The 24,446-nt window shown below is 47.2% G+C and overlaps 1 protein-coding gene across 1 annotated transcript in view; it reads right to left on the bottom strand.

The window, feature by feature from the left end:
* MTMR7 (myotubularin related protein 7) overlaps nucleotides 1-24,446 on the bottom strand; it is a 98,849-nt gene that overhangs the window by 17,262 nt on the left and 57,141 nt on the right. Inside the window, exons 5-7 of the mRNA XM_055416498.2 lie at nucleotides 23,865-23,993; nucleotides 14,967-15,101; nucleotides 3,854-3,986 (exon numbers count right to left, since the gene is read on the bottom strand). Of these exons, the coding sequence (XP_055272473.2) occupies nucleotides 3,854-3,986; nucleotides 14,967-15,101; nucleotides 23,865-23,993 (397 nt within the window). The remainder of the gene's footprint in view (nucleotides 1-3,853; nucleotides 3,987-14,966; nucleotides 15,102-23,864; nucleotides 23,994-24,446) is intronic.

Genomic DNA, 24,446 nt, shown 5'->3' on the forward strand with positions numbered 1-24,446 from the left:
TTTCCAATTTCAATATGTAAATAAATTTAACTTTTCAATTTTTAATTTTAAACTATAAGTCAAAATGGTATTTTGAGGTTTTAACTTACATTTCTTTACTTCCAGGATGAATTAGCCATCATGTCATAAAGTAAGAACGTAAGGGGAAAAAAGTATCAGATGAAAAGGACAGTGGGGCTGAGACCTGCAACATTAACTCTGGGCAGAGAGAAATATTTCATAGGCACCTTGGAGCCAGATGTATTCTGTGAAACAGCACTTTCCGTATACAATGGAACATTACTCAGCCATTAAAAAGAATGAAATCATGCCATCTGCAGCAACACGGATGGATCCGTAGAGTGTCGTAAGGAAAGGCTCTGTGAAAAGCACTTCATACTTAACTCAGTTACAATTGCTATGTAACTGAAAGGGTTTTTTCACTGTGAGGTGGGAATGCCACAAAATAGTTTGGGATAAGAACTTAGAAACCAACGTTAACATTCAAGGGCTTCGCTGGTGACTCAGTGGTAGAGAATCTGCCTGCCAGTGCAGGGAACACAGGTTCAACCCCTGATCCGGGAGGTTCCCACATGCTGGGGAGCAACTAAGCCCATGCACCGCAACTAAGGAGCCTGTGCTCCAGAGCCTGGGAACCGTGACCACCGAAGCCTGCATACCCTAGGGCCCGTGCTCCACAGCAAAAGAAGCCACCACAGTGAAACCAGAGGGTAGCCTCCGCTCTCTGAAACCAGAAAAAAGCCCTCACCGCAGCAAAGACCCAACACAGCCAAATAAACAGATAAAATTTTTGAAAGGAAGTTAACATTCAATCAATGAGCTCTATAAAAGGACCCACACCAGAAGTGAACTTGGTCCTGGAGTTCAGTTTCTGATGAAATCTCCTGCCGCTCTTGCTCACAGACGGGGCTCACATATAGGGGCAGAATGCAAAACAATGCTTCATTTCTTTATTCAGACTCTATTCTGGTAATATCGGTAACCCTGAGAAGAAGGTAATAATCAGGGAAACACATTCCTCCCCTTCCTACCGAGTGAGCAGCAGTACAAACCTCCCAGTCTCTTTGATGGCACGACAACTACTGGAAGGAGGAAAACCTCAAAAGGTGGGTCTGATTGCATCACTTCATCAGCTGAAGCCTCCACGAGTGGCTTATAATTTACTTGGTGAAAACAGATAGCTGGACATCAGTCAAGTCCCCTGAAAGGCATCCAGAGAGCTGTCCTCGCTTACGGGGCCGGCACAGAGCTGGGGAAGTGGCGCAGAACCACGGTCCCCTGAGGAACACAGGCCACCCTCCCTCTGGAACTCCACCAGTTTGCTGGGCCTCGAGAAACAGCAAGTCAGATCACAGGTCTAAGGGAAGGAGACAAGGTTCCTCGTCAGAAACCAAGTAAATGCTCCTTTTAAAACAAAAGCCAGACTGCCATGTGGGAGTCGCCTTACGCATGTAAGAAAATGCGTGCGTGCTAAGTCATTTCAGGGGTGTCTGACTCTGCGACCCCACAACTCTTCATGTCTCCTGCATTGGCAGGTAGGTTCTTTACCACTAGCGCCACCTGGAAAGCCCTGAAGAAGATACATTTTTTTCTTTTGAGAATATATAGCAGAAAATGCATATTCTCAAAAGTCAGCTTATGAAATTACTAAAAAGCATACATTTTTAAAGATTCTGATCATGAACACTCTTCATACTAAAATCAGACTACTCTATCAATAACAGTACCGAGCTGGTCCAGTTTAACCAACTTCTAAAAAGCACAACTTATAGCAGGGACAGGCACACCATCCACAATAATCTCCAGAAGTTGATGAATCTCGAAGCCCAGAGCATGCTCCGGTCACCTGCTGCTGCTGTTTAGTCGCTCAGTCATGTCTGACTCTTTGCGACCCCATGGACTGTAGCCCACCAGGCTCCTCTGTCCATGGGAATCTTCGGGCAAGAATACTGGAGTGGGTTGCCATGCCCTCCTCCAGGGGATCTCTCTGATCCAGGGATCAAGCCCACATCTCCTGTTCTGCAGGTGGTTCTTTACCATCTAAACCACCAGGGAAGCCCTCCTGTCACCTGAGATACAACAAAGTTCACGTGGAGTAGAAATGGAGACAGCTCTACAGCCGTGATTATTCTACAGATGCAAAGTGAAAGTCACTCAACTGTGTCCGACTCTTTGTGACCCCATGGACTATACAGTTCATGGAATTCTCCAGGCTAGAATACTGGAGTGGCTAGCCATTCTCTTCTCCAGGGGATCTTCCCAACTCAGGGGTTGAACCCAGGTCCCCCGCATTGCAGGCAGATTCTTTACCAGCTGAGCCACCAGGGAAGCCCTGTTTTTTTTTACTGATGCAAAAAGAGGTGTTTTCCCTAACCATTCAAAGGTTCTATTTTAAACTATTTGCAACCAGGGGATATCAAGCTGTGGACTCACAGAACCATCAGAGCTAAAGGGGTCCAGAGAAATGATTAGTCCAACAGTTTCATTTTACAGCAGGTAACAGAGCCTCAAAGACCAAGTTTCATAATGACCGAGATGACCCCAGGATCCCAGGAAGGACAATGGGAATCAGGCTTGTCTGTGACACTCAAGTTCCTCCAGCCCCACCTCTAGGTTCTCACTACATCCTGCTCTCATTACGCAGGGAAATTAAGCAGAGAACTGAGAGCAAATGGGTATTCTGAGAAAAAGGTAATTCAGCATTTCCTTTGTCCCTTTTCACTCCAGGCCCCATATTTCCCTTCAGAGAGGACCGCCCACCCCTTTCCCTCACAGGCAGGCCACCTCCCCAGGGCATCACCCCCTAAACATGGGAGCAGCACAGCATTTACAGCCTCTCCTGGTCCCCAGGCAGGCTTCTCAGGTGGCTCAGTGGTGAGGAACCCGCCTGCAATGCAGGAGGCACAGGAGACGTGGGCTTGATCCCTGGGTCGGGAAGATCCCCTGAAAGAGAGCATGGCAACCCACTCCAGTATTCTTGCCTGAAGAATCCCATGGACGGAGGAGCCTGGCAGGCTATAGTCCATGGGATCGCAAAGAGGTGGACACAAACAAAGGGCCTAAGCACGCACGCACACTGGTCCCCAGGCACAAAGCTATGGGTTCTGCACCTTGCTCTTTCTCTTCAGTTCCCACAAGAGTTAGAAGTGGTGGACATGGCCACAGACGTCTCCTTGGGCCTTGACACTCACAAGGGCATAACCAGTCAGTGAAGATGGTTTTGCTTGAAATACATGATTTCTGGCAATTAGCTTACGGCTGGTGTGGCCACACGAATAACTGCTCTGTCTCACACAGCCCAGCTCTGTGACTTCCTCTCCCCGGGAGTCTGGAAGCCTGTCTGCACGTGTCACCTGCGGGGGCAGGTGGAGGGGTTCCGCTGCAGCGGTTGCCGCTGATGGAAAGGAGGACGTGGGCTTGATCCCCAATGTCTTTCTAATGGCTGCTCAAGCACTGGGATTCAGTTTATGAAGCTCACGTCCACACACGAACAGTTGATGATTGCTTTCAAGGCAGGACTGCTTTATCTCCACACGGTCTTGAATGTGGGCCAAACTAGTACGAGGGAGCCAGAAAACAAATCCCTGTGCGTTCTTCGGTATACCATGGAACAGAGACTGACAGCTAATGACCACGTGACAGAGCCACTCCACCACGATGCCAAAAATAAGAGAATGGCTGTTAAATGTGTCAAGAGTCCCTGAATTCTTAAATTCTTCCCAACTGATCCCACCCCGGCGAACAATGTCATAGTAAAGCACAATTTTCACATCAAGAGACTCTCTTATTCCACTTTGGCATCAAAACATTTAACTGCATTTTTTTCAGTGCTGTGCATAAGGAAATGGTTTACCTTCCAGCATTTTCTGCAGACTGTTCCTCATGACATGGATGTTCTCTATCCCGATAAACTGAAACTTGATATTGGAATAATTGTCTTCGTTCTCATAGCCTTTCCCTGCAGCACGATTTGCCATCGCATTAAGCTGCAGTGGGCAGCAAAACAGAACAGTCACCAAGGATATTCATGGAACAATCACAACACGTCACAGCTATCCATAAGAACATTCAATACGGCGTGCAGAAACATGCGTTCGATCCCAGGACCACTGTGCTGGGCTGGGTGTCTACGGACACCTGGGCTGAGCCTACATTCAACAACGTCCGTTTGTCAACGTGGGAACATTTTCTGAGCTGGGAAGCATCCTAGAGATAAGCCCATCTGGAGCTGCCTTCTGCGGCTCCCAGGGTGGGATTCCATAGAGCTAAGCTGTCCCGATTTAACACCCAACAGGACAGCCTTGGCTGGCAGAAGAGTACCGGCAGATGCAGTTGGCAGCATAGAGCTCTTATGTGAAATGATTATATCGTCCAGTATTAGAATGCCAATAAACACACCAGTGTAGAGGAAGGGCGACGTCATTCTAATTTGCCTAGGGGAGTCTCACAGATACCCAATTCAACCTTGAGGGAGAGACAGGACCAGTGGGTGCTACATCTCCAGAGACACTGCCTCCAGCCTCCCTATTTCAATCTCCAGAGAGGGCTTTGTAAAGTCACATTCATTACCACAACTTCATACGTAAAAAGTGGCAGCTCTTAGTGCAAACTGGGTTCAGTGGTAATGGACTTTGAAGAAATTCACGATGTAAACTTCTGCCATACTCCTGTGTAACTAAGGTCAAGAAGGGGACAAGTCCTACCTTAGCTGAGAAAGACACATTTCTGGAATGAATGTATTACTGCTAACACTTCATTCTTGCCAGTCAACTAAGCGGGCCATCACATCCTAGACATCCATATTCGCTGACCGTTCTCTTCCTCTGCCCACAAAGGGCAGGAGGGCTAAAGCCCAGGCAGAGAACTTGCCACCAGAAAAGCATCAGTTTTTAGGACCACAATGCAGTATTGGGAGGATATTAATACTTTAAAAAATAAAAATTTGTAAAGCCAAGTTAAGTTAAAAACATAGATAATCTTTGACCCAGCTCTCCTATTTGTGAGAATCTGACACTATTTAAAATACCAGCACACAAAGATGGATGTCCAAAAGTGTTTGCAACCTTTTAAAAAAAATAATGGACATTAAGAAAACTGAAAGCCTATGAATATCTCCATATGGCGATGACTAGACAAATTATGGGATATTCATACCCTGGACTACTAATAGGATCAAGGGATACGGAGATAATCACAGAGAGAAATAGAGACGTATAGGCATCTCAGGTGGCATTAGCAGTAAAGAATCCGTCTACCGATGCAGGAGACACAAGAGACTCGGTCAGGTTCGATCCCTGGATTTGAAGATCCCCTGGAGGAGGAAATGATAACCTGCTCCAGTATTCTTGGCTGCAGAACCCCATGGACAAAGGAACCTGGCGGGCTGCAGTCCATGGGGTCGCAAGGAGTCAGACACGACCGAATGGCTGAGCAGGCACACACAGAGATGTACAGACATTGGGGGTAGGGAGAGGAGAGAGAGAAAAGAGGAGGGGTGAAGGAGGGGAGACTGGGAGTGTCACACGACACGTGAAGTGAGAAAAGCAAGCTCCAGAATAACATTCATACAAGTGTCCCATTTTTTGTAAAAGGAACCAAGCTACAGACACGCGGTTCTGTTTAAGCATGCTGAATCAAGCAGGACACAGATGAATAGAAGGCTACACTGATTTAGCCGCTGTCACAGCAGAAAGACAGTGGTGTCCCGTGGCTGGGGCGCCCATCAGTACCACTCTGTACGCTCCTCTGGTCTTTGTTAAGAACCAGACATACTAAGTTTATAAATTAAATAACAGAAACAAAATGTATGAGAAGTGAAAAGTAAAACAGCAGAGGCAAGTCCCTGCCACCAGGGGCTCGGGCTGGCAGACTCCTCACTTTGCGGCTCTGTGAGTCAGCTCACGTGACATCGGCTGGGGCACAACTTCCCTGGCCATGTGGTTTCCAACTTACAAAAAGAGCATCCCTCTTCTCCCAGGTATGCTATGAGAATAAAGGGTTTAGTCTTAATTAAGAAAAAATATATATAAAATAATATTATTTTAAAGACAACTTATATTCATGCCTTGTTTTTTTTATTTTTTTAATTGAAGGATAATTGCTTTATAGAATTTTGTGGTTTTCTGTCTTACATCAACATATTAGAATATTTTAAAATAGCTTAAGGGGAAAACTTTTCTAAAATTACCTAAAGATGCTATGCTTTTGAAATTGTGCTATTATAAATGGTCTGCAAGGAGATCAAACCAGTCAGTCCTAAAGGAAATCACTGAATAGTGATTGGAAGGACTGATGCTGAAGCTCCACCTGACGTGAAGAGCCAACTCATTAGAAAAGACCCCGATGCTGGGAAAGATTTAAGACAGGAGGAGAAGCGGATGACAGAGGTCGAGATGGTTGGATGGCATCACCAACTCAATGGACATGAGTTTGAACAAACTCCGGGAGATGGGGAAGGACAGGGAAGCCTGACAGTCCATGGGGTCGCAAAGAGTCAGACATGACTAAGTGACTGAACAACAATTATAAAAATATCACTGTCTTGTATAATTATTTTCCAAAGTTGCTGGCTTGCTCTTTACCACAAGCTTCATAAATAAAGCGGTTAACAGGACACTAGGCAGTATCACATAGCATATACGATAGCATATCCTGTTCTGCTACATGAACCTTGTGTTATTCTGCACCCTGAATAATTCAGCTTAAGTCTGCTCACCGCATACCATAGAGATCAGAGAGATAACTTTTTAAACAGTGTGGTGAACAAAAAACTATTATTTTTAACCTATAATAACGACCCTGTGTTCACATTTTTAATAGCTGATTGCCTATGACCTGGGAGAATTTATCGATGATCTTTCAGAAGCAAAGGAAGGACACAGCATGGCCTCTTGAAAGTCAATGGTACTTCTCACAATGAACAGAAGGTGGCGATATTTAATCTATCATCCCAAGAGTACTTTCTCAAGGTTTCCACACATTTTACAGAACCTCTCATGATAATGGGGCACAAGCTGACCCCTCAAAGCAGGAAACACAGCTTTATAATTAATAAAAAGTCAGACGCTATCTTGGACCTATATGCATATTCATTCTGAGAGAGTATCTCTCATATTACCAAAAAAAAAAAAGTCTAATTTGGTGCCCTGTCCTTTAGGGTGAGAATTCCATCTCACAATCAAAGAAAAAGCTATTCATTTCAGCTCCTAAAACTTTTCAAATAGTGGGAAAAAACCCTCAAAATGTCACATCCTCTATGTTTCTAATTATATAATGTTCTTGAAAAAAAATTATAGACGTGGAGAACCGAAGTGTGGTTATTTGTGATGTAATTGTTCTGTGGAAGAAAAACTAAGGTCAGCCTAGACAGCATATTAAAAAGCAGAGACATTACTTTGCCAACAAAGGTCCACCTAGTCAAAGCTATGGTTTTTCCAGTAGTCATGCATGAGTGTGAGAATTGGAACATAAAGAAAGCTGAGTGCCAATGAATTGATGCTTTTGAACCGTGGTGTTGGAAAAGACTCTTGAGAGTCCCTTGGACTGCAAGGAGATCAAGCCAGTCCATCCTAAAGGAAATCAGTCCTTAATATTCATTGGAAGGACTGATGCTGAAGCTCCATTACTTTGGCCACATGATGGGAAGAACTGACTCGTGTGAAAAGACCGTGACGATGGGAAAGATTGAAGGCAGGAGGAGAAGGGGACAACAGAGGATGAAATGGTTGGATTGCATCACCAACTCTTTGGACATGAGTTTGAGCAAGCTCTGGGAGTTGGTGATGGACAGGGAAGCCTGGCTTGCTGCAGTCCACGGGGTCGCAAAGAGTTGGACACGACTGAGCAACTGAGTGAACTGTTCTGTACTTGACTGTGCTGCTGAATATACAAACACACATATTTGATTATATTTTACTAAACACACATAACTACACATAAAATGAGGAAATCTGAATAAGATTGGTGGATTGTATAATTGTCAATATCCTGATTGCAATACTGCACCACAGTTTTGCAAGATGTTACCATTGGGGGAAACTGGGCAAAATGTACAAGCATCTCTATTATTTCCTACAACTACGTGTGAATCTCTAATTATCTCAAAATACAGTCTATTCAAAAAAACAATTCTCAGCTAAAACCATGGAGTAACTGCATTCTACTTTCAATCTGTGCTGAAGGAACACAACAGACAACTGACAAATGGGACTGGAAAAAGTGTCCTGTTTTCTAACCCAGGGTTACTGTGCTATTTGATCATCTCAGCATCTTTGGGTGCAGAAAAGCTCATACATGAAACAAAAAAACCCTCATGTCTCAACAAACACTTAATGAACACCTACTGTGTTCCAGACACTGCATGGAATAAAAATGTCAGTAAGAAGTGGTTCCAGCCACCACCAGCTTATACCAAGCATAGACGTGCAAGCACACAGCACCAAGTGATGACCGCTGGTGCCTGGCAGGACTCCAGATGGAGCTAGGAGCCTGGTAGAGGCGGTGGCTGGCATTAGAATCTGGAGCAGCCACATGTGCCCTAGGGCATCACGGATAATGTTTCATGATAGAAGGAAGACTTGAGATGGTCTCCAATGATGAGGAAAGATGGAAAGAAAGGAGGGCGTCCCACATGAAGCGCCGAGGAAGAGAAGCGAGGGGAGCAGGTGGGTATCAATGAGCCAGCCATTGCGAGCACATAGGATGGTTCCAGTCTGGCAGTGGCAGCGAGAGAGGAAGCTGGGAAGTTTTAGGGTTCTCGACACACAAGCTGGGCTTCCCTGGTGGCTCAGATGGTAAAGAATCTGCTTGCAATGCAGGAGACCCAGGTTCGATCCCTGGGTTGGGAAGATGCCCTGGAGGAGGGAATGGCAACTCATTCAGTATTCTTGCCTGGAGAATTCCATAGACAGAGGAGCCTGGTGGGCTACAGTCCATGGGTTTGCAAAGAGTTGGATATGACTGAGCGACTCACACACACACACACAAGCTAATAGATGAAGAAATTCTGACTTCAGTCATGTCAGCAGAGGGCTACTGAAAGCCTCTGAGCAGGCTTAACTGAAAAATCATGGAGATTTAGTATCCATGTCAGAGAAGATCCACTGGGGTGGGCAGAGGACGTGAACTCCACAAGGGAGCTGGCTCGTCTCATTTATGCCCTATGCCTATTTACGGCCTAGAACCCTGTGCCTCGGGCTGGCACAGAGCAGGCACTCTGTGAAGATTTACTGACGGGCTGACCGACCAAAGAAATGACTGCGTGAGGCTGAGAGGTGAACAGCCCAAGAATGTTAATAAAAAAAATAAAAACAGAATCAGATTCCTTCCCGCCAATCTTAAATCACCAATCAAACACATCGAAACCATGGAAACTCAGTCAACGATGATGATCTGCCTATCAAGTTAAAGGTCAGCCTGGCGGTCACCATCTCGGGCTTGAAGTCTAATGTTACAGCCGAGCACATGCTGTACCTGAATGACAGGACCTGATCTGATGGATGGAAAATGAGCACTGAAGGTGACCCTGGCAGGAGGCCCGGACCACACTCTAGCCTGCGGCATCAACTAATGGTCCATCTATCTTCATCTGTATCCGGTGCCATGAAGAATCTGAACTTGTTGATACAAAGAGAAAACTACCGTCTACAACTCTGCTAATCAAAATCCTTCTTCCCTACCCCCAAGGGAAGAATTAATAGCTTTACAATCACCATTCAGCTCAATTTACAATCCCAAACCCATATACGATGCAAAATTATCTCTTTCCCTCCTTATAGGCTATTTGGACTGGTAAGGGGTTCTTGGAAGGAAAGTTATGACCAACCTTGATAGTATATTAAAAAGCAGAGACATTACTTTGCCAACCAAGGTCCGTCTAGTCAAGGCTGTGGTTTTTCCCGTGGTCATGTATGGATGTGAGAGTTGGACTGTGAAGAAAGCTGATCGCCGAAGAATCGATGCTTTTGAACTGTGGTGTTGGAGAAGACTCTTGAGAGTCCCTTATACTGCAAGGAGATCCAACCAGTCCATTCTAAAGGAGCTCAATCCTGGATGTTCATTGGAGGGACTGATGCTAAAGCTGAAACTGCAATACTTTGGCCACCTCATGCGACGAGTTGACTCACTGGAAAAGACTCTGATGCTGGGAAAGGTTGGGGGCGGGAGGAGAAGGGGACGACGGAGAATGAGATGGCTGGATGGCATCACCGACTCTGTGAACATGAGTTTGAGTGTACTCCGGGAGTTGGTGATGGACAGGGAGGCCTGGCGTGCTGTGATTCATGGGGTCGCGGAGAGTCGGACACGACTGAGCGACTGAACTGAACTGAACTGAACTGAAGGGGTTCTTTGTCCCTTTCCTCTTTCTTCTAGGCTCTGTCTTTCTATTGGGGATGGGGGAGGTAGAAAGTCAAAGTGTTAGTCGTTCAGTTGTGTCGGACTCTGCGGCCCCATAGACTGTAGCCAGCCAGGCTCCTCTCTTCACAGGATTCTCCAGGCAAGAACACTGGAGTGGGTTGCCATGTCCTCCTCCAGGGGATCTTCCCGACCCAGAAATCGAACCTGGATTTCCTGCATTGCGGGTGGATCCTTTACCATCTGAGCTACCAAGGAGTGGGGTGATAGAGAGGGTTAGGGAAAAAAAAAAAAGGTAAATATCTCTTCGTAAAGCCAGAGAAGACTGCTGTTTTATTTCTGCTAGTCATCACTGCTTTTCTGGTTAACACCTGACCCAAACTGCTCTGACATAAGTGTCCAAATTCCAGGGTGGGTCTGTGGGCTCTTGGCAGGGGTGGAATGTACAGAGCTCGCTCATGTGGAGACCCACCTTGGCCTGAGCCTATTCCAGGGCCCCAGCTTCCCTCCCCAACATGTACCCCGCAGTGCCCGCGGCCAGGAACCTCCAAGGGCGGGGGGACTGGACCCCAGCAGGCTGGCTTGTGTACAGCTTCCCTTCTCGGCGTCCACTGGACCCACGGCCCGCCCTCCATCCTTATCCTGCTGAAGAGAGGCAAGCAGACGCCCTAATGTCCCAAACGCTGCAGCTGCCCCGTTGCCCTGCTCAGTGCCACGGGGGCAAGTCAGTGACTCACCCGCCATAGTCGTGACCTCCTCGTGGCCCCTCTGTCATGCACTCCAATCTTTACCACAGATCATCCCAGATACACCCCTCACAGGGTGGAAACCACCTCATTATTGATTCCAAAGGGACACAACTTCCCATGTGACCTCCTGTTACACAACTAAGGAAGCGCTCACAAGGTGACATCACAGGCCAGCGAACCACAGCGCTGCCCTCGGAGAAGCAGCCAGGACTGGGGGCCGGGTGTTAGCCGAGCAGTGCCCGGCCTGCCCTGCCTCTTTGCTCCACTGCCCTCCCAGGTGCCCACGTCGGGGCCTGGCTCCCAGGCCTGTGGGCACCTCTGGCCCTGGCTGAGCGCATATGAGCCAGCAGCTGGGTCTGCTGCTCTGAGTTCCCTGCCTCACTGCAACCGTGTACAGATAGGATGACTCCCCCCACCCCCCGGAGCCTGACCTGAGGCTCCCCTTGAGATCAAGATAAGCCTAGTTGTGAACCCAGGCTCTGCCCTGAGTGGTGTGACCTTGGGCAAATGCCTGAACCTCTCTGGATCTGAGACCTTATCCATAAAAAGAAAAAAAACACTCTTCATTTGAAGGAGTATTCTAAGAGTCAAATGGAAAAGTGCCTGGCATTTTTACAAGCTCGGCAAAATCCTAGAACAAAGTCAAGTCATGAGCGAGGTTGAGATAAAAGGAGTTTGATCTCATTTTACAATTCAGCAACTATTGGGACTTCCCTAGTGGTCCAGTGGTTAAGACTCTGCACTTTCAATGCAGGGGACTCAAGTTCAATCCCTGGTCGGGGAATTAAAATTCCACATGCTATGCAGTATGGCCAAAAGACAGAAAAATAACAATAAATAAAATAAAAGTCAACAACTATGGCATCAACATGACCTCCTATCTTCCTAATGCACTGAATTCTCACAGTAACACATGACCTTGAGGGGACGGTTTTTTATTAATAGATATTAAGTTGAGCTAAGGTCCTCATCCAACCAGTCCATTCTAAAGGAGATCAGTCCTGGGTGTTCATTGGAAGGACTGATGCTAAAGCTGAAATTCCAATACTTTGGCCACCTCATGCGACGAGTTGACTCACTGGAAAAGACTCTGATGCTGGGAAAGGTTGAGGGCGGGAGGAGAAGGGGACGACAGAGAATGAGATGGCTGGATGGCATCACCGACTCGATGGACATGAGTTTGAGTGAACTCCGGGAGTTGGTGATGGACAGGGAGGCCTGGCGTGCTGTGATTCATGGGGTTGCAAAGAGTCGGACATGACTGAGCGACTGAACTGAACTGAAAGGTCCTCATGGCCTTTGCCTCCCTAGATTCTAATACCAACGAGCAATTCAGGCAGCATCTGAGGTGAGCCTTGCTCCGAGGACAAGAACAACTTCTGACCTTTCTCTGTTTCATTTAAACCTACAAGTGAACCTGGCGAGGGCCCATTTGCCATGCCCACCACCCATAGCAAACAGGGACCCGGTCTCCTGGCTACCGAGAAACAAAAATCAACAGACATGATCTTTAAAAGAACAAACGCTCTAAGCAAACCGTTTAAAACTCCTATGAAGATGTGTGTGTGCCTCGGCAAATAGGAAGCCAGCACGACTTGCATGAGACACCAATTTTCTTTAATGGATCAGCCTCCAACTTCTTATCGCCAAGAGCAAACACACTGAGTGCTAAATATACCCTTCAAATCAAATCCTTTGGATTAATTTCTTTTAAATCTGGACTACGCCTGGCTCAACAGCTGCCACATTGCCCAGAAGGTTTACATAACATAGTACACACTTGGATCGTTGGCCCTTAAATCAGCAGCCGAATCTGTTTGCCTCTATTTAAATCTGCAAAAACAGGATCAGAGAAGGGCAACCTAATTCACTTTAAAGCCTTTGTCTTTCCTTCCCTTTATTATTATTGCTATTATTTGGCCAAGTGGGATGCGGGATCCTAGTTCCTCAGAGTGAAAGTTGCTCAATCATGTCTGACTCTTTGCCAACCCCATGGACTGGAACATACCAGGCTCCTCAGTCCATGAAATTCTCCAGGCAAGAATACTAGAGAGGGTAGCCGCTCCCTTCTCCAGAGGATCTTCTCAACCAGGGACCAAACCCATGCCCCCGGCTATGGAAGCGCAGAGTCCTAACTAATGACTGCCAGCGAAGTCTCCGTCCTTTTCTTATTTTGTCTTTAGCATGTATCTCTAAGACAGGCATTTGTGCAGTCGTCTCTGACTTCAGAAATTCAGAGCAGCTCCACTAACCTGACACAAGAGGCAGAATGAAGACACGGGAAAGTCAAGGTGAGAAGGATGATGAAGCAGAGAGAAAAATACACATTGAAAGAGAGCTGCTGTAAGAGAGAGATTTTCCAGCATCTTTCAAGTAAAAATCCTCAAGCGGAGAAGCTATTTCTCCCCCAGTCCAAAGCCTCTTCCCTGTTGTGCTTTGAGGACTTTTCTAAAAGGAAGGGAATCCTTTACCTGTCATCTACTAGAAAGTGACCCGGCTGGAATCTGGTGTGTCCTTGATCGGCCTGGTTGGTCTACTCTACTGGTGTCTAAGAGGACCTCGATCTCACCGCCCCACCCCGCCCCCCACGGCCGCCCGCCTGTTAGACCATCCAGGACTGTTCTGAGGTCAGTGATGGAAGACATCCAACTACGTGAGGGAGACCGTGCATCACAACATTTGGTGACACGGGGCTCAGAGAAGCAGCAAAATTGCCACGGTCTGGGTCAACCACGCAACAGGTAGTATCCAGTTTCCATGATTTCTCTTATCGGCCGTGAGTACAGACGCATGTCTGCAATTGCCCACTCCATGGTAACTGATGTTTAACATTTTGAAGACCTTATGTTCGTTCAACCTTTTAATGATTAAAATTTTTTTCACACTATAATTTATAAAATAAAATTTGTTAAAATCCTCCTCTCACCCCACAGTGGGGGGAAAAAAAAAACACCAAAAAACCACTGTTAACAGTTTAATATATATACCCTTAAACTTTTTTCAGTGCATAGAATAATGTATAATTTTTATAATATAATTACTATTACATACATGGGATCATGTTATAGATTTCTGCAGCTTATTCTTACTGTTTCACAGTACATCTCGGACACTGTTCTACACCCACATGGAGACAGAACATGTACCCTTCTCTCTCATCACTTACAGATCCAGGCATATTTTATTCATAACTGGCAAGAAACTCCAATGCCAAATGTGTTGAATGAACAGCCATATCACTCTGTCACCTCATTTTACCCTTTATATTCCATGCCCCTCTTCTCCCTGGAATTCTACTAGGTGAGTGCTTATCCTTCCAGATCTTTTTCTGTTTTAACTGACATTTTTACCTACCTGTAGTTCACTGTTTCCATAGACACAGTAATACACGTATTAATTTATAACTTCTTTTTTTTTAAACTTAACATTCCATTTTGGAAATCCTTCCATGTCACAGACATAGTGGAATTAACTACAAACTGAGTTTGCAAGAGACAAGGTGAACATCCCACAAACTGCGGAGATTCCACAGTGAATTTCATACTGTTAGAGAAGAAAAGGTCCTTTTGTGAACAAACCAAAGAATAATCTGGCATGTTCAGGACAGCGATCTCCAGTGCCACACCACACTTCTGTCCTGTGCACTATGTACCGAGCACGAGGCTCGGAGCCAGGAAAGATCCAAAGTCCCTGCCATCGTCAGGCCCTCCCAGGGCTCAGAGACCCCGGAAGCAGGCGGGTAGGGCAGACGCTGTGCAAAGGGAAACGGCCCCTCTGCAGATGGCGTTCCCTGAGCGGGTGAGGCCTCATCTCTCGTCCATGAGTCTGAGCTGCAAAGACATGCACCGGCGTGGCGACACTCACCTTGGGCCGAGTGTCCACGACGTAAAGGAAGTCGCTTCCCGGGTTGGCCTTCCTGATGGCCTGCAGCATCTGCTCATCCTCCAGGCAGCGGGCGCTGAAGCCGGACAGGGGCTGGCTGCTCCGGCAGATGGAGGCCTGTGGGGAGAGGCCGCGGCAGCACGGCCGCATCAGGCAGCGGGTCGACTGCACCCCCCCGCCGCCAGACCCTCAGGACTGTCACCGCAACAAAGGCCACTCACCCCCACTCCCCAGTTTACTGACACCCCTGGCTTGAGAAAGTATCAATGCTTTCAGGAAATCGGAGTTGGCATCCTTCTAACTCAAAAAACCATTACATGGGCAAGCAGTGCAAAAAGCTTCTCTGAGTAAGAACTAGGATGCATGAGCATGGGCTTCCCAAGTGGTGCCAGTGGCGGAAAAAAAAAAACAACCTGCCTGTCAGTGCAGGAGATGGAAGAGACCTGGGTTCGATCCCTGGGTCAGGAAGATTCCCTGGAGAAGGAAATGGCAACCCACTCCAGTATTCTTGCCTGAAAAATTCCAGACAGAGGAGCCTGGCGGGCTACAGTCCATGAGGTCACAGAGAGTTGGACATGATTGAGCATGTACACGTGATAAAATGTAAAACCATCTAAATAAATAGTCTGCTTGACACCACTTCATCTTCCTACCAAAGTAGAAATATAAAGTAACTCTTCTCCTAAAAATGATAAAATTTACTTCTTTAGTGTGTCCATCATTTACTAGCTCACTTAGAAACATCACAAAACCCTCAAACCAATTCTCATCCTAAACGGGGGAGTGTTCAGGGCAGACAGACCCCGGGCTGCTGCTGGTGTCTAAGGACAGGCGGCTCAGACCTCAGCTGACGCAGGTGGATTAGAAGCAAGGGCTTCCTTGGGAACTGACTTGTGTGCTGTTCTGCGATTTCCCTGTTCTGTGATTCCAACAGAGTACCCTGAACTGTGGCTCAGGGCTTCCCTGGTAGCTCAGCTGGTAAAGAATCTGCCTCCAATGTGGGAGACCTGGGTTCGATCCCTCAGTTGGGAAGATCCCCTGGAGAAGGGAAAGGCTACCCACTCCAGTATTCTAGCCTGGAGAATTCCATGAACTGTATAGTCCACGGGGTCACAAAGAGTTGGACATGGCTGAGCGAGTTGCACTTTCACTTTTTGCCCTGAACTGTGGGATGATGTACACAATAGCATAAACATCCCTCTGAGTTATTAATGGGTGAGTATGGCCACAACCTCGCAGCTGTGAAACTTACATTTTTGTGGCAAAGTACTTCCTATGAATTTAGATTTTAACACTTAGATTGAAGTCAAATCGCCAAATACAATCTAGGAATGACTCTTTCGAAGAATCTGCACTGAGCCTGGGTACCCACGTGTATGAGGGTGGAGCTGAAGGGGGCAGTGCTTAGGAGGGAAACCTCCCCTGGAAAGAGCCACGGCACAGCCCGTTCCGGTGCCCACATGCCGGACACCATCCTGGAAGGCACCCCAGCTCTGAGTCCAAGTGCAGCTTAACTGTCCTTTAGGCTCATCCCAGGGCTATTCAGCCAGGCTTGGGTTTCTCCAGAGAAAGGTGAGCTCTGAGGCTCCTCACTGGAGAAGGCAGGATATTTCTTACTGACTATATGATCCTCAGGTGGCACTAGTGGTAAAGAACCCGCCTGCCAATTCGGGAGACATAAGAGACATGGGTTCGATCCCCGGGTTGGGAAGATCCCCTGGAGAAGGACATGGCAACCCACTCCTGTATTCTGGCCTGGAGAATCCCATGGACAGAGGAGGCTGGTGGGCTACAGTCCATGGGGTTGCAAAGGGTCCAATGAGACTGAGGCAACTCAGTGTGTGAGTGCACGCGTACACAGACACACACAGAGACACACACACATACATGATCCACACACACAGACAGACACACAATCCACACACACACACATGATCCACATACACGGAGACACACACACACACACAATCCTCACATATGATCCAAACACACAGAGACACACAGACACACACACACAGACACACACACAAATGCATGATACACACACACATAGAGACACACACACACAGGCACACACATGATAAACACAGATACACAAAGATATGCACCCACACACACACACATGATCCACACACACAGACACACACACGATCCTCACATATGATCCACACACACAGACATAGACACACAGACACACACACGATCCTCACATATGATCCACACAGAGAGAGAGAGAGACACACACACACACACACACACACGATCCTCCAGCTGAGAACCTGCGGGCAGGATGGAGAATTGCAGACAATGCTAACAGCAACCATCTGAGGGTTCTAGTACATTCTGTAACAGAGTGGCAATTACTGAGGGGCTCCAGGAACCCTGGGCCTGCAGCCAGAATTCAGGAACGGGGTGCCTGCAGAGTGGGAAGCAAGGCAAAAGGCTGCTGAACTTTTGAGTTGCTAGCAACAGATGTCCAACCACAGGGTGGAGGAGGAAGGGCCCGGGGCATCTGACCACGGGTGGGCGGCCAGCCAGCAAGAGGAGAGCCAGGAGCTAGGCGCATGATGGCAGGGACCGGGGAGGGGGGCTCGGGGACCACAGGCGAGCTGATCCTGTGCAGAAAGCAAATCACCACGGATGACTTTCATGGAGCTACACACGGGCTCCCGAGTCTTCTGATGTTTAGAGGGGTCCGGTCAGCCACCCGCTCTGACCGAGCAGAGACAGTTCTGAGCTGCTTAATCTGGGCTAAAGAAATACTAATTAAGGACCGCTACCATTAGGCAGCTTCTCAGCTCCTATCAGAAGAGCTCGATGGGGAAGAGAACATTTTAAAGTGAGAGTTTGTCCAAGCAAGCATGTAGCACACAGACACTCACTCAACTAGTGGGTCTCCAACTCTGAAATGAAGCCAGTCAGTGACAACAACCATTGCTAATCACTCCCAGGCCAAGAAAACTGCTTTCAGTGAAGGGTTAAGTCAGAACAGAGTTCTACTGTGAGATGAACAAGTCGATAAATTAAACTGGATATATTAAACAGACTACATTTTAATATTTTATAGTTACATTTTCCTAGTAATGTACAGATGGGCTCCAAACAGACTTGGTCACTGACTCAGTGATTACTGGCACACTGCTGTACACTGGGTACAGGGTGGTCAGTAACTTTAAGGTGCCCGCGTCCACCCTACACACCCCAGACAGTCAGACTGTGGACAGAACCTCACCATTACCTGGTGGCCTGTCTTACTGATGTCAGCCACCTGAGAGCAGAGACAGAACTCAATCAAAAACTGTCATGCGCACCATGAATAGAGCTACTGATTAAAACAGCCAGTGTTTTTTGAATGCTTCCTATAATATTATTCCTTATAATATTGTGGCCACTATCATAAGAACTCTGTGTGTTCTTAATCTTCCCAACTACCACATACGCTAAGATCTGTTATTTGCTCCATTTGATGGATGAGCCAACCAAGAGAGAGAGAGGGTGAAGGAATTCTCCCAAGGTCACCCAGTTAGTAACTGGAGAAGCCAGGAACTGAATCCAGGCAAAGTATTTCCTGACCCTGGATTCTGAACCAACACAATACAGCGTCCATGTATGTAAATAAGTCAGGAAGCATGATACAGAATTAAGAGGCAGGATTCAAAAACATCTGGCTTTTAACTCAGCTGGTAAAGAATTTGCCTGCAATGCAGGAGACCCTGATTTGATTACTGGGTTGCAAGATGCCCCTGAGAAGGGATAGGCTACTCACGCCAGTATTCTTGGGCTTCCCCGGTGGCTCAGGTAGTTAAGACCCTGTCAGCAATGTGGGAGACCTGGGTTCGAACCCTGGGTTGGGAAGATCCACTGGAGGCGGGTGTGGCCACCCACTCCAGTATTCTTGCCTGGAGAATCCCCATGGACAGAGGAGCCTGGCGGGCTATACAGTCTATGGGATCGCAAAGAGTCAGACATGACTGAGCGACTAAGCACAGTGCTCTCACTTCCTTTATAATCTTAGGTGATCTACCTGTCATCTCTGAACCTTGGTTTTTCCACCTTTAATATGGATGTAATAATAATAACAAAACTACAGAGTGGGTAAGGTAGATAACGAACCTAAAACTATGCCTAACACAGTTAGTTTCAATAAACATTATTTATAAAAGGAGGGCAAGATGGTCTGTATTATTCTTACGAAAAAACTGCCTCTTTGAAAATCTTCCAGAATTGGGTTCTGAGAGATCTGTACTGTGAATCTGGGGAGACATGTTATTAACAATTTAAAAGCAGAACGGCTTTCTTAAAAGTAATTAAGATACTTAATAAATAAGAACAAAGAATAAGCAGCTTCCTAACTCAAGTGACACAGATAAGCTCTCCAACTGTGATCTACAAAGCTGTTTAATGTTTGATATCCAAAATGATTCTGGATGGCTCCAAGTAACTCCTGGAGTGTGGTTCAAGGCCTGAAAGTAACATCATGTGCTGCCCACGGCACCTGGTAAATCGGGATGGCCTTGAACGGCCAGCAGCAAGTTCCCATCAATACCCTGCTTCCGTGGGTACAAGTCCCCCAGCCAAACAACCATTCTGCCAGTGGACCAGGTGCAGCTCCTTCTTGTTTCCAAGGAGTGGGCTTTGTTCCCTGCCAGCCTGCGGAATTACTCAAACAAGCCGATCACATCCTCCGTGGGGAACCAGGGGTCCCCTCACCCTTTTGATATTACAAAGCCTGCCTCTACCATCCCTGCTGGCTCAGTCTATTCCCGACAGTGCTCTCCTCCCCTGGGCAGTTGAGTGTGTGCAACTAATAAACTGCTGCCAACTTCATCTGTCTGGTGTCAGGTGTCATGTGTGTTAGGCATCCCAGTAATCCTAGACAGGAATCCCGACCTCACCAATGGGTGAACAGGAAGTGCTTGAAACACCATGTATGATAAAAGCTGATTCAGAAGGAATTATATACCACCAGCAAGGAGATTTACATCCAAGGACCCTCACCAGGGCTACCTGTTTCTGACATGGGGTGTGTGGCAAGCTTTTCTTAATCTAATCACCAATTCCCACTACCCAACACTAGCCAACTGGTCTCACCAACAAAATCTTGGTGCTCCTTGGTAATAAGGTGCTATGTGAGGAATGGTATTTAACTAGAAAATGTGATGCTTACTCACAAGCCTAAGTTCTACTGGCATCACCAGCTCAATGGACATGAGTTTGAGCAAGCTCTGGGAGTTGGTGATGGACAGGGAAGCCTGGTGTGCTGCAGTCCATGGGGTTGAAAAGAGTTGGACACAACTGAGCAATTGAAGTTCTACTGGAGCAGGAATACATACTCAAGTCTAAAATGTCTAAAATCACAAAAAGGGACCTCCCTGGTGGTCCAGGGGTTAAGAATTCATCTGCCAATGCAGGGGTACGGGTTCGATCCCTGGTCCTGGAAGATTCCACATGCCCCAGGGGCAACTAAGCCCATGCACCACAGCTACTAAGCCTAAGCTCTAGAGTCCTCGAGCTGCAACTACTGAAGCCTGTGCTCCTAGAGCCCAGGCTCTGCAACAAGAGAAGCCATGGCAATGAGAAGCCCCGGGCACCCCAACTAGATTGTAGCCCCTGCTCCCTGCAACTAGAGAGCCTGCATGCAGCAATGAAGACTCAGCACAGCCAAAATAAATAAATACATAAAATTATTTTAAAAATAAAATCACAAAAAGGAAGAAACACAGGTCAGCAAACTTAGGAACTTTACTTTTCACTGAAGACCACTGGTTGGAGTGTGGGTTTTGTTTTTGCTGAGCACCATCATCAAAAACTGCACTGTTACTTCCCGTGTCTCCCACAGAATCACAGAAATCCACCTTCACTAATGAGGATGCTTCCCGCTATAAAAATCCCTGGTTACCTCGGAAGCATGACATAATCAACCTGGATATTCAAGTCTGAGTTAGTTGCTCAATGAAAACCCAGTGGAGTATTTATCAGGTTTGTTTTAAGAGTGGGTGGAAGATCAGGGACTAGGCCTTCCCAAAGCACAGAAATATTTCCTCTCAGTTCAGATTCCGTAAAGACTGGACGTTTCTCTAGCCCGACTTTGGCTGCTGTTGGTTTTAATCTACCTGCTTTACTTAACTGACCTTGTGCTTCGTTGCTCAGTTGTGTCTGACTCCCTGTGACCTCACTGACTGCAGTCCACCAGGCTCCTCTGTCCTTGGGATTCTCCAGGCAAGAATACTGGAGTGGGCTGCCACTCCCTCCTCCAGGGGATCTTCCTGATACAGGGATCAAACCTGGGTCTCCTGCATTGCAGGCAGATTCTTTACCGTCTGAGCCACCAGGGAAGCCCTGAACACTGTTATAAACCCACAAATTTGATTGTATTCCACCTGCAGCACAGATTAGATCCCCAGGCTGGCAGAGTGGGCGTGTAGGTACCTGCACATGAAGTGTCTCCCTGGATCCTTTAGCCACACTTAGAAAACCTTGTAAGAGGCCAAAAACTTAAAGGACTGTCTGCTTTAAATTTTTAAGTTCAGGAAATCAATTATTTTGAACTATAACTGATAGCTGTGTGAGTTCATTTCCAGGCTTGGAGATCAAGCAGAGGACAGCACACAAGAGCGGGAACCGGCTGATGAGGGTCTGACGTCAGCAGGCAGAGAGGCTGGCCTCTGCGGTCTAACTGCTAAAAATTCTCTTCCATCCTCAGACATGACATATTTGCCCTTTATGATACTCACACTGACCAGAAAACAACCCCTTTTCTCAAGAAAATCCAAACAGAAGGAAAAGAAGCAGAATGAGTACCATGCTCACGTTTTTAATACCCAGCACATCCCCATGTCTGAAATAACAGTAAAAGATCCTCCCTTCCTCTGCTCTCTTACTTGCTTATCAGTGGATGCTACAAAAAAAGAGTACCCGTTACTGGCAGCCTGAATTCAAATATTCAATACAGTATCATGAAATTCCACATCCCTTTGCATCCCCTCGTTTTTAAAAAAAAAAAAAAAAGATTCACATCTTCCCTTTCTTCTCACCATAGCGCCAGCTCTGTGTAGGCTGAAATATATTAGGAGTCAAATAACATAAGACATTGGGCTTCCAGGTGGTGCTAGTGGTAAAGAGCCCGCCTGCCAATGCAGGAGACTTAAGAGATGTAGGTTCGATCCCTGGATTGGAAAGATCCCCTGGAAGAGGGCCCAGCACTCACTCCAGTGTTTCCCTGGAGAATCCCAGGGACAGAGGAACCTGCCGGGCTACAGTCCACAAGACAGTCAGACATTTCTGAGCGACTTAGCAAATCACAAAGCACGATATAGGACATTAATGAAGTTACTTGCCTTCTTCAGACCATTTCAGAGCAGTGAGTGTAACCGAAAATAACACCATTTCTATCCTTTTAATTAACAGAATGCACACTGCTGAATGAGTATTTCCCTTCAAAGTGGGCAACACTGAAGGCCATATGCTTACTGTGGCCAAGCTGGCCATTGGTCAGAGTATTTTTCAAAGCCTCCTTTTAAGAGCAGACATAGGACTTCCCTAGCGGTCTAGCAATTGGTTCGGGAAGATCCCGCATGCCTTGGGGCAACTAAGCCCACAAACCACAACTACTGAAGTTCACGCACCTAGAGTCTGGGTTCTGCAACAAGGGAAGCATCACAGTGAGAAGCCCGCACAACACGACTCGGGAGGAGCCCCCACTCACCACAACTACAGAAAGCCTGCATGCAGCAACAGAGATCCAGCACAGCCAAAAATTAAGTAACAATATTTTTAAAGAAAAGAACAGACACAGACCCTGCCATCCATCCTGCCTATAGGTCCATGCATGGCACACACATTTACACACATCTGCTGCAACTGTCAGGCTCCTCTGTCCACAGTATTCCCAGGCAAGAATACAGGAGCTGGTTGCCATTTCCTACTCCAGGGGATCTTCCCGACCCGGGAATCGAACCCATGTCTCTCATGCCTCTTGCATTGGCAAGTGGATTCTTTACCACTGGTGCCACTTGGGAAGTCCCCATCAAACAGTTTTGAATTAAAGTCAAGTGCCTGGAGAAGGAAATGGCAACCCACTCCAGTGTTCTTGCCTGGAGAATCCCAGGGACGTCGGAGCCTGGTCTGCTGCCGTCTATGGGATCGCACAGAGTCGGACACGACTGAAGCGACTTAGCAGCAGCAGCAGCAGCAGCCTGTGTGCATGCATGCTCAATCGTGTCCAGCTCTTTACGACCCCGTGGACTGTAGCCTGCCAGGCTCCTCTGTCCATGGGATTCCCCAGGCAAGAATGCTGGAGTGGGTTGTCATGCCCTCCTGCAGAGGATCTTCCCCACCCAGGGATCAAACCTGGTCTCTTACATCTCCTGCACTGACAGGCAGGTTCTTCACCACTGTGCCACCCAAACTTTTTCTCCTGGCTAAAGTCAAATGAGTTTGAGTGAACTCTGGCTGGGAATTGGTGATGGACAGGGAGGCCTGGCGTGCTGCGATTCATATATATATATATGCCATTTTTAAAAATGATAAAGAGTGTGCCATGACTTTGAGGGCTTTTCTAAACCAGGCATAGCAACGGCTTGGCCTTTGGTCAGCCTTCAAGGTGACCGGTCAGAAGAGGACGTGCTCACTCAGATGATTAAGTCTGGGTATGTTCTGACTCCCGTTCCTTTACCGTCAAATAAACACGGGAGGTCAACGTTCACAGGAGATAAGGCTTTAACATAAGCTGTGTTGTGCCCCACCACACACACAGCAACATCCACACACTTGAAAAGGAATTCAAACCCACACACAGGGCAGAAGGCCCCTGGAAAAAGGCCTGTTTATGATAAAAGAAGAAAAGCAAAGCCTGAAACAAAAGCATGCCTTAAGACTTACGTGGTTATCTTTAGAGTAGTAAGAAAGGGCAGGAAATCGCCGTCTGCTCCGGAACTTGGAACTCCCCACTATGATGTGTGCCGTGGCCGACTTGGGAACGTACAGTTCGGTCGGGTAGGAGTCACAGACCTGGCGTGGAAAACACAAGTGGGTGTTTAGGCCTTGTCGCGCTGTGCAAACTGCCACCAGAAACCCCATTCCAGCGGGCTTGCAGGTGGCATGCTTCCGTTTTCTTAAGTTACAGAGCCCCTGCAGAGAACATGAAGCTCCGATGCTAAGAAACCACAGTGAAACAGAGTCAGACACGCTCTAGCCTCCTGCCCTTGGGCACTGCCCCTTATCTCCCAGGGCTCTCCATGGGAGTGGGAGGCAAGACAGGGTCCAATGGGCGTTTCTCCCATCAAAAAGGGAAAAGCAATTTTGCATCCTGGCAACTGAGAAAACGTCAGCTATCGGTTCAAGATAGCCCCACCCTGGGAGACAATGTCCTCCTCGGGGCCCCTTCTGTCCCTGGCAGATTCTCTGTGTGCTCCCATCTGAGGCAGCAGCCGAGCCAGCGAGCTCTCTGGACCCCTCTTCCCT

The sequence above is a fragment of the Moschus berezovskii genome, chromosome 26 (genome assembly GCF_049115385.1).
Source record: "Moschus berezovskii isolate FMDL1 chromosome 26, NW_MosBer_1.0, whole genome shotgun sequence".
In the NCBI taxonomy this organism is placed as follows: Eukaryota; Metazoa; Chordata; class Mammalia; order Artiodactyla; family Moschidae; genus Moschus; species Moschus berezovskii.